Here is a 10559-nt window from a genome sequence, read left to right on the forward strand (position 1 = left end):
CCAAAAGAGGGAGAGGACTTGAAAACCTTACCTGCCTGCAGATTGACTCGAGAGAGAAAGAGGTTTCCCTGAAACCAGCCAGATCCCCGAGCAAAAGGCGGCTTAGCGTTGCCAGAGCCTACACTCCGCTGCCAAGTCAGGGAAGGCTGCTCTGGAGGGAAAAGAGTCTTGGCCAAGGAGCCTTCTGTCAGGGAAGGGCTCTCCGCTGCACGGGGACAGCCGCTCCCTCCTGTGGTGCCCTGGGATCTGGGGCTGAAAGAGGCCCTTCGAAGCTTTGGGAGTCCTCCCCATGAGGGCCGGCCGGCCGGCTGGCTGGCCGAGAGCTGCTTCCCACAGCCTTCCAAGCCTCAGGCCAAACGATGACACTGGGGAGTCCTCAAGGCGGTGCCGGGGCAGTGGAAGGGGTCTCGGTGGGGGGCCAGGATGGGTCTCTGTGGCCAGGAGGAGGAGGAGGAGGAGGAGGAGGAGGAGGCCCTCCATGACCTGGCTGACTAAACCAGGGGTGAGTGCAGTCTGCTGCTCCAGATGTTGCTGGAGTGCCGCTCCTAGCATCTCCCCTCATCGGCCATCCCTGCCGGCTAGGACGGATGGGGGGAAATCTGGTCCTGTAACACCAGGGAGGCTGCGCCTTCCTCACCTCTGAAGCAGAAGGCAGCTCGTGGCCCCTGAGTGCCTTTCTGGGCTCCTGCGCTACCTGCTCTCGGCTGGTCTGCGAAGACCGCCAGCATGGAAGTGAGAAAGCTTTGAAAAAGAAGGGGACGTGGGACCCCGTGCCTTCCCTGTGCTGTGTAGCATTTTCAAACAGGACAAAGGGCTGGATCTCTCGCCTATGTTATACGTACATCCAGGAGGAGGTCCTGGGCACTTCCGGCTGACATGGGGCCCAACCAAAAAGGGGCTCCGGCTTCTGCCTACGGCCCCTCCTGTCCTCCCAGGGACTGGGCGTCCCCAGGGCAGGCCTAAATTTGGAGGGATTATCTAGATCCATTTCAGTCTGGTTTCAGGCTTAGTTATGGGATGGCAACGGCTTTGGTTGCCTTGGTGGATGACCTATGCCGGGAGCTGGACCAGGGGGATCGTGTCCCTGTTGGCTCCTGCTGGACCTCTTTTGAGACCATCAGACTTGGTAACCTTCCGGGCTGCCTCTCTGGGATGGGACCTGGTCTTTCTTGGAGGAGAGAACTCAGAAGGTGGTGCTTTCTCTCTCTCTCTCTCTCTCTCTCTCTCTCTCTCTGTGTGTGTGTGTGTGTTTGTGTTTGACTGTGCATGAAACCGCTGGGAGAGATGGCCTGGAGTCTCGGGGTTCAGTGTTTGGGTCTAAGCTATCTCAAGGACTGCCGCTGTAGCAATGGGTAACTCTCCTAATCCCCCCCATTACATGACTGAAATACTCCAGCTCTGTGAGTTTTCTGTATTTTGTGATTTCGTGGTCTGTTCACTGTTGCTCTCACCCCTTTTGAGTCAGTAAATTCTTAGCAACTCCCTCTAATTTACATTTCCCAAGGGGGTGAGACTGCTTCATTAAGAACTACTTAGCAAGCACACCCTCAGACTTGTGAACTCTGTGTTTCTGGGCACAAAGTGGTAGCTGCAGTTCCAGACTTGGATTTCGTGTGATGGAGGGGAAGGGGTGCTGAGCCTTGGTGTAGGGATGTGGTCAGCCGTCTTGAGTGCGAGGGGGTTGAGAATTAGCAAACACCCCCCCTGCAATGGGGCTCTGAAACGGTCCACTCCAGCAGACGCTGCATTGTGGGAAGGGCCAGGATGGACGGGGGGGGGGCTCAGCGGAGCCAGAAACATCGGTGAAAGCCCCCTTGGCCTTTCTCGTCCCCTAGATTTGGGGCTGAGGAGGGCTGCCTCCTGTCACCCTGTGTGGCATCTGTTGGCAGCAGTCCAGCCCGTGGAGCAGCAGCCGGCAAAGAGGTGGTGGGAGCCTTTGTTTGTGAGAAGCGTCTTCCCCAGATTCCTCTGGCCCACCAGAAAGCGACCGCTGGGAGAGCTGTGGAGCTCCTGGCTGGAGCAGGATTTGATACCGAGCAGGGATTTCTCTCTCTGCCTCAAACGGGCAGCTGCCCCGGGACCTGTCTGTGGCCGCAGGGCTCCCTCCGGCCAGCCAGAAGTCTTCCTGTGGTGCACTCCCCCCCCCTCAGGGGCCGCTTTTTCTGTCCCTCCCCCTCCGTAGATCCAGGCAGGAAGGTGGGGGGGCTTCCTTCCCTTAGAGGTGGCTTCTTCCACAGAGACATCAGGGCTACAAAACAGGGGAAAAGCAATCAGACCCTGCGTGTAAGTGCTGCGTCAGCAAACCTGCTTCACCATGAAAATAAAACCAAACCATTAACAGGGGAGTTCAGGAGATGAACGAAAGAAAGCTCAGCCTATGGAAGTAAGCAGACCTGAAGTGCTTTTACAGCAAATGTACTATGCAAATGCTAAACAGATTAAATGCATTTATTGGGGCTGCTCCAGCTTCTTGCAGTGGGGCCACATACATGGATCGCCTTCATCTTTCTTGCTGGAACATCCCCCCCCCCCGGGGATCGGCCTTTGTGGGGCATCCTGGTTTTCAGTCAATCTTTGTTCTCTCAACTTTGGCTTGAACACGGGGGGGGGGGTTTCTCTCTCGCCGGCCTCAGCCTCTCGTGGGGGGTTGCCTGTTTTGTCGCCTCCTTTTTCCTCCCTGGTGGAGACAGATCCTGCTTGAGTCGCTCGCTTGCTATCTGAGGTGCCACACTGGTGCTTGTTCCTAGAGAAGGTCAAAAGGCCACGGAGGACTGTGCAGACTTTTGACCAACCCTCCGCCTCTCTTGCAGGACGTCCCATTCCCGGGCGAAGGCAGACGCAGCCGTGAAAGCAGCCCAGAAGGCGCAGGAGGAAGCTCGGATCGCCCGCATCACTGCCAAAGAGTTTTCCCCTTCCTTCCAGCACAGGGAGAACGGTGGGTGCAAATCTCCAGTGTGGGACCCTCTCCCCCCCCATCCATGGGGTCACCACCACTGTGGATTTTAGGCCCCTGCGCTGGGACTTAGCAGGGTGAAGCCACGTCTCTCTCTCTCTCTCTCTCTCTCTCTCTCTCTCTCTCTCTCTGTGCGTGCGTGTGTCTGTGTCCCTCTTTTTCTGAGCAGGACCAAACCCCAAAGAGGTCTGGCAGGAGAAGCTGCAGCCATGGAGCCGCACAAGAATCCATGTGTGTGCCTTTCACAGGCACCCTCTTTGCTTGCCTTCTGCCCTCATTAGAAGGTTTTCGTGAACCGCTTTCCCCCTTTAATTGGTTTAAATTAGACGTTACGCATCTCCCTTACTCCCAGGAACTGGGGATCTGGCTGGTGATGACTCATTTTGCTTCTGATCCCTTCAGAGCCTTCCCCCCCCCAGACTGCCCCCACCATCACCACCACAGCCCCCCCCCCCACATACCAGCCCAGCCCAGGTTTCGTTCTCTCAGCTACACCCACCCATGGGTGGATGTAGCTGAGAAGACTGTGCGCTCCAGAGCATTTCTTAGATTTAGGGCTTGAGTTTATTTCTTGGTAAATAAGATCAAAGCGTTCTTTTTCGAGGATTGTTGCTGTTGTGGTTGGTGGTTGCTGTGCTGTCAGGTCGCCTCTGACTTATGGGGACCCCATGATTTACTCATTTCCAAAAAGTCCAGTCTTTAACGGTCTTGTTCAGGTCCTGCCAATGCTAGGCTGTGGTTTCCTTTAGGAAGTCAACCATCTCCTCTTTGGTCTTCCTCTTTTCCTGCTGCCTTCAGCTTTTCCTAGTTTTCAAGGACTGTTCGCCAGGAAAAAAACTGCATTTGCAACACACACATACGAAACCTCTTCAGGGAATTCCTAAAGGATCTCTTCGGACAGGCTGACTTGGAGGCTCCGGTCAGCCGCCCGCCCCCGTGTCTCTTTTGCGCCCCCCCCCCCCCCATGGCGGTCTCTGGAGGCAGCTTTGGGTTCAGGCGGAACCAACTCTCCCAGCTGGGCCCTCTCCGCAGGGGGCCCCTCCCTCCCTCCCTCCGCAAGGGCATCCCTTTTCCTCTGCCTTCCTCACGAGCGTTTCTCTCTTTCCCCCCCTCGCCCCTCGCCCCTCGCCCCGCTCCCCTTCCTTCCTCTTCCTCTTCCTCCCTGCAGGGCTGGAGTGCCAGCGGCCCAAGCGGCAGAATTCCAGCGACGAGATCGAGGTCCTCTCGACGGGGACGCCCCTCCAGCAGGAGAGCCCGGAGCTGTACCGGAAAGGGACGACCCCCTCGGACCTGACCCCCGACGACAGTCCCCTGCAGAGCTTCCCCGCCAGCCCCTCGGCCTCGCCGCCCCTCGGCGGCGGTGGCCGGGGCAAGGGCGCCCCCTTCTGCCGCCAGCTCTGCCTGGACGAGGAGCGGGGCGGCGAGATCCAGATGCTGCTGCTGGAGGGGCGCGCCAGGGACTACCCGCGGCCCAACAGCTGGGCCGGCGACCCCCCCGGGGGGAAGGGAGGGGCCTCGCGCGAGGACCCCCGGGGAGGAGGAGGAGGAGGACCCCCCCTCCGGAGCGGCGGCCCCAAGCCCGCCGCCAACCACCACCACAAGCCGCGGGAGCGCTGGGCCGACCCTCCGGGCCCGGCCGCCTGGACTCACCACCCGCGCGCCCATCATCCGCACGCGCCCGGGAGCAGCCGCCTGCTGGAGCTGGACGAGGAGAAGCTGAGCACCTACGAGATGGAGATGAAGCCCCTCACGCGGGTGGAGCCTTACGCCCACGAGGCGGCGCCCCCCTCCGCCAAGAGACCCCCCTACCCGCGAGCGGGGCCCGGCCGGAGCCTGGCCGAGGACTTCGGGGTCCAGCGGCTGCGGGCCAAGGGGGAGCGCCCCCGGGCGGGCTCGGCGGCCGAGCCGGCGGTGCAGAAGCTGGAGAGCCTGAGGCTGGCCGAGCGGGGCGGCGAGGGGGGGCGGCAGCTCTTGCGCTGGGACCTCACCTGCTCCCCGCCCCAGAGGTCCTCGCCGGTGGCCCTGGACGCCGCCGCCGCCGCCGCGGGAGAGGAGGAGGAGGACGGCGACGAGCTGAAGGCCGGCGCGGTAAGAGGGGGGCGGCGTTGGCGGCGGCGGAGGGGGGGGCTCCTGCCGGGGTTAGAGCGGGGAGGGCAGGGTCTCTGGGCCCGACCCCTTTCGCCGGGAACGGCTCCCGTCGTGGCGCACCTGGTCAGCCCGCCTCCCTCTAACCAGGTAGAAGAAGCGGGGGGGGGGGGGGAGAAAGGTGCTCTCTTGCACATCCTGGCAGCCCTCAGAGGGATGGAACCTTGTGCCGGTTCATTAGCAGGCAATGTCCATCAGTTTGTAAGCTCTGGGACCCCCCAAAATAGTCATCTTATTGTTTGGGTGCCGGTATTTTTGAAGGAGCCCTTCTGTCAAAAGGTGCAGCTCGAGATCCCTGGCCAGGTTCCAGAGTCCAGGAAGTGGGAGGATAAGCTGCCTAGACATACAACTTGCATTCATTTATGTAATGCTCCCCTAAGCATAAGGCCAGGCCACAGAGACTAGGATGCCTATCCTACCGGCCTGCTTTCAGGCTGAGCAAGAGACGTCAGCCCTTTGTATTCTACTTTGTGAAGTCAGATGTGAAATCCTCCCACCGAGTGAGGATGCAAGACCTCAAGGCTGAAAATTAAGGTTGTCCAGATTCAGAAAAATTTAATTGCAAAGAACCCAAGCTTCTGCAAACAACAGTGTTTTTTGTGCAGGATAGCTTTAATTAGCTTCAAAAGGGCTGAGGTCATTATCGCTTGCTTTGGTCTCATGGCCTCAGTTCCTGGACTGCTTTTCCCCATTGCACCAAATCAGGGTTGTGGGAGGGGAGCTCCAGACCGAGAGCGAGAGAAAGGACTGCGCAGGGTGAAGGTTCTGGTCATGTCATTAGTATTCTTTCCCTGCCTGGCTCTGGCTTCAGCCTGCCGTTTTCCAACATCTGCTCTTCACAGTCAGCAGGTAGTGGCAACAGGTACCACAGACCTCAGAGACCGCAACCCCAGGTCCCAGCAAGGCCACACCTCTGCATTGAAGGATGATTTTAACTTCTTGTTTCTGCAAAATGGGAGGATACAAGGGAGGAGGAGATGAGGATGCTTTAAAGAGGCAAATTTCAACTATGCTTTGTCAGTGTAACTTATATCTTTTTGACCTTTTAAGAAGATAATGGCAGGGTTTATAGAATTCACCCCCTGTACTTGGGGTGGCAGAGCTCAAACCACCCACCTGGGTTAGGCTGAAGTCCACATGCCTGCTTAACAGCTCGTGGACCGGCCTGGAAAGGTGCTTATACAGAACTAGCCAGCCAAAACCAAGGGCAGGGTGGCCAGTGACTGGGGTGGGGTGGGGTGGGGTGAGCTGGCCCTCCCCTCCCCTGCCCTCCCCTGCCCTCTGGGCAGCTCAGTCACGGCCTTTGCCTTCCTGGCTTTGCAACAGCCCAGTTCCCAGGCCTCCCAGGACGCCAAAGCCTCCCCACCCCTGCATCCACCCCCCGCCTTGGGCTGTGACAGAGCCTCCTTTCCAGAGACAGCTTAACAGGCTGGTTCGAGTCACCAGCACCCGGAAGTGGATGAGACACAGAGAGCTCTCAGTTCTGGTGGCAGGTTATCTCAGAGCAGGGGGAAACCTTTGGCCCTCCAGATAGGGCCACTGTCTCCCTTGCAGGGATGGGGGTTGCTGGCCAGGTGTGGACAGGCCAAAACATCTGGATGGCTGAAAGATCTGATGCTCACAGACGCTGATGGCAATCTACAGCTGGCAGGATTTCAAAGGCTGGAGGAGCCCGGGCCTTGTGGGCACGGATGGCGGGACTTTTGAGTTGTCCCTCTTGCTGAGCTGGGGGCCAAGCTGCCGAAAGCCCCCAAAGGGAACTCTCTTACATATATATGCTCAGAATCAGCTCCTTGCCACAGTAGGAGCCTCCTGCAGCAACCCCACCATTGGCAAATGAACTGGCTTGGTCTGCGGTTGGTCACCTGGCAGTAAACAATGCCAATTTTTGGATGCCCGACTGCGCAGAGATGAAGGTCTGCCCAAATCGTACCTTCTGCAACACCCATGGGGCTCAGCTTCTAATGAGGGGCATTGGGTCAGGCAGAGTTCGATCCCATGCTAGCTGGCAAAGTAGCCTCAGAAGGCTCTCTGCTCTGGTCTCCGCTCCCCTCCTGCTCAGCCTGTCCCCTCGAGCTGGCCTTTCCCTGCTGTTGGCTTATCCCTTTCTCTCTTTTCTTCCTGCAGGGCTCGGCTCCCATCCTGGTCGTCATGGTGATCTTGTTAAACATTGGCGTTGCCATTTTGTTTATTAACTTTTTCATCTAACTTAAGACTGTCTTGTTTGCAAAAATTAAACAGATTCATAAAAAATAAGACGTACGAATGGGGGATAATGAAGTGGACAACAGAGAGCAAAAAGTAGAAGGGGAACAATCTGGTTTTTCTGAACTGTCCTGCAACAACTTCCGAGTCTTTTCACAGAAGAACAACAACAGATTGAGCATCACTCACAGTTTGCCTTTCCCCCCCCCCTCTGGGTAATGTTTTTGGATTTTAGCCAAAATTCTTTGCTTGTATAACACTTATGCTGTGTGGCATGGCAGAATGGTAACAGCGCTCCCATCCGCCCAGGGCCAGGCTGGATGGGAACGGCTCCTCATCAGGAAACGTCCGTCAGGGTGGCAAGTGGTTCCATGCGAGCTGCACGGTTCTGGGAAGCAGGGGGGAATGGACCACGCAGGCGGAGCTGCCCTGCCACGGCCCAGCGGCGTGGAAGGCCTGCCCTGCCTCAGACAGGCTCCCAGGCAAGACCCCGGCCACGGGGTCACGCCCAGCCTCTGCATGATTTGGGATGCTTGGTGGGAAAGTCCTCGGAGGTTTTTTGCCAAGAATGTGATTTTGGTTAACTGGTTGCTTCTTCCATTCCATCCAGAAAAAAGAGGAAGATGGAAATCAAGTCAGTTTCCACTAAGAGATTTTTACAGAAACAAAATTCATTCTGCCCAAAACATTTTGATTTTTTTTTGTAAGTTTGAGCTAAAAGAAAAGTCTTAAGCATTTGCTTTTCTTGTCCTCCCCTCCCCCCGGGTAGAGACTCCTGAAAAAGAGGAGCACAATTCAGCTCTTCAACTTCCTGTCCCAAAGCAATGCTTTTAAATTAACATACACCAAGAAACCAACAGCACACAGTTGCACATATCATCCTATTGTAAGATGGCAGGTACAGGTAAAATCCTGTGCTTGTTTCCAGAAAGTTACAGCTCCCTCCCTTTGCTTATTAAAATGCTCACATCCATCCTTCTTGGCATGATTAAAACTTGACCCAGTCAGATTTTTTAAAGAGGACCAAAGTTCTCCGTGACATGCATTTCTTCTAGTGACAAACCGGGCTCCAAAGCCTCTACCAGGTCCTGGGAGCAGGGAGCGCCTCAAGGGGGCAAAGAATTTTACACACCGTCTTCCATCCTGAACCCTGTCCCTCCTCCCCCTTGCCCCCTGGACTGTGGGCACCCCCTGCCCCTGCTGGGCACCATTTCTTGGGAGGTTTGCTTCAGGAGCTGCCCTGGCAGAGGAGGGGTATGTGTGTGGCCTTCTGCCACAGGTGAGGAATCAGGCGGGATGGGGGACCCCGTTCCATCTTGCCATCGGCCACTTCCAGGTGTCATGCTTGGCCTCTGAGCATGTAGTATTTTTGCACTTTGTCTGCAGGATGTATATTCCAGCTTCCAACATATCCCTGTACAAAAAACAAACAAAAACAAAACATCATTGACAACAGCAGCCTCTGAGTACGTAATGCTCTTTTTATATTTTGTTTGTTTTCCTCTTCTGTGTATCACTTAATTTTGGTATGGTTCAAAACATCTTTGTAAGATGCCTGCCTTCTTTCTTTCCTTCTTTCTCTTTTTGGGGGGTCTAATCCGTCTGGTCACCCTTGGCTCATTAAAGCTGCAGAACCCCTGGTCCGAGCCATCCTTGCCCCACCAAGAGCACGACACTCGCTCAGTCCAGTTGTTACAAAACCAACTTTACGGGAATGAAGCTGTTTAGGCTTGTGTTCTGGCGGCGTCAGGCCTCCTTCTAGATGCTGTGCTCCATTGCAAGATGCTGTTGTTTAAAAAAAAAAAAGCAAAAAAAAAAGAGGGTCCATTTGCATGAGCCTCCAGGAGGTGCAAAAAAAATAGGACACCTGACCCCGTTGGGCCCACAGATGGCAGGCAAGGCGCTCGCAAGCAGAGAAGCTCCAGGGCGGAGGAGCTGCAGAAACCCTTTTCCTAGCCCAGGGTGGTGGCTGATGGGTTCAAGGGACAGTTGCCACTATCAGCACAAGGACATGTGTAAAAGTATAATTAATTTCAAAGGAGAGGTCCAGTAGATTGTGGGCCCCCAACATATATATATACACACACGGATGCTGGCCCTTCCCGCTCCTTGAGACATCCATTGGACATGAAACAGGTAAGGAGGCTGTTGGAACAGGTGATGGAAGCAAGCAGTGGCACAAAGGACTCAACAAAGTGAAGGAACACATAGCGCTTGAGTTGCCATCCGCTCAGGCCACGGGCCGCAAGCAGAGAGCCTGCAAGGCAGTCGTCAGCCAGCACGTGCCCTCGGGGTGCCTGCTGGAGGGCGGCACCTGTGGCGGGATCCCAGGAGTGGCCGTGGGGGGTTCCAGCAGCAAGAGGGCCATTTGGGCTGCCCTGGCGGCAAGCAGATTTCCAGAGCGGAGGATATTGAGGCACAGGGCTCCTTTGGGCAGCGCTCTGCTCCCCCCTGTGCGCCCCCCTCCGCATCCTGAACTACCTAATCTGATCCATGAGATTTTGTGTAAGAGGGCTGGGGTGGGCTACGATCCCTCACAGGTCTCACCTTGGGAAGATCACGACCCACCAGCAGGATTAATAGACACTGTTCTTTATCATTTTAAAATTACACTACCATCCTGTCTCTGTCAGGAAATTTATGGCAGCGTGTACCACTCTGCTCCTTTCCTCCTTATCCTCACAAGAACCCTGCGAGGCAGACCAAATGGTCCCAGAGGAGATGTTGCACTCGGAGACAACACAAGCAGGAACACTCCCATCGGCAGTTTGGTTCTGCAGCTGTGGCTGGAAGGAGGTGGTGCCACTTTCCCCAGAACCTGCTCTGGCGCAAGAAGAGGACAACACGAAGCGGCCCCTGGAGCTGGCTGGACAGACAGCAGAGAACCTGCCCCTGTAAGGGGAGACGTTCCCAAACCAGACAGGCCAGAGACCCCCCCCCCCAACGCCAGGATTTCCAAAACAGGCAAACAATGCCAATGAACGAGGGAGCTGTTTGTCCAAGAGCTGCAGGAACTGGCACGGTTCCTCTCTTCCCCTTTTGTAACAAAATCTAGGAAAGTTACAGAAACTCAGAGGACCACTTCAGCCAGTGTGGTTGCTGCACAGTGGCTAGGGGACAAAACCCTTGACACCCCCCCCCCAAAGATGCAATGCTCCAACCCCTGCACTTGTGCTCACAGACAGAGGACCAGAGTGGGTTTTCTGCAGGAGCCACTTGACCTACACCGAAGTAAGCTTAGTCTAGGTAACAGGTC

General features: G+C 56.2%; 1 protein-coding gene across 2 annotated transcripts in view; it reads left to right on the forward strand.

Moving 5' to 3' along the window:
* The window catches only part of JPH3 (junctophilin 3), a 43940-nt gene extending 35083 nt beyond the window's left edge, over window positions 1–8857 (forward strand). Inside the window, exons 3-5 of one of the 2 annotated variants that reach the window (XM_072980925.2) lie at window positions 2811–2935; window positions 4122–5041; window positions 7226–8857. In XM_072980925.2, the coding sequence (XP_072837026.2) occupies window positions 2811–2935; window positions 4122–5041; window positions 7226–7306 (1126 nt within the window). In that variant the 3' untranslated portion in view covers window positions 7307–8857. Of the gene's footprint in view, window positions 1–2810; window positions 2936–4121; window positions 5042–7225 lie in introns of those variants that run through there. The other variant, XM_078380419.1, reaches the window with a different exon arrangement.
* The last annotated feature ends 1702 nt before the right edge of the window (window positions 8858–10559 follow it).

The sequence above is a fragment of the Pogona vitticeps genome, chromosome 10 (assembly GCF_051106095.1).
Source record: "Pogona vitticeps strain Pit_001003342236 chromosome 10, PviZW2.1, whole genome shotgun sequence".
Classification (NCBI taxonomy): domain Eukaryota; kingdom Metazoa; phylum Chordata; class Lepidosauria; order Squamata; family Agamidae; genus Pogona; species Pogona vitticeps.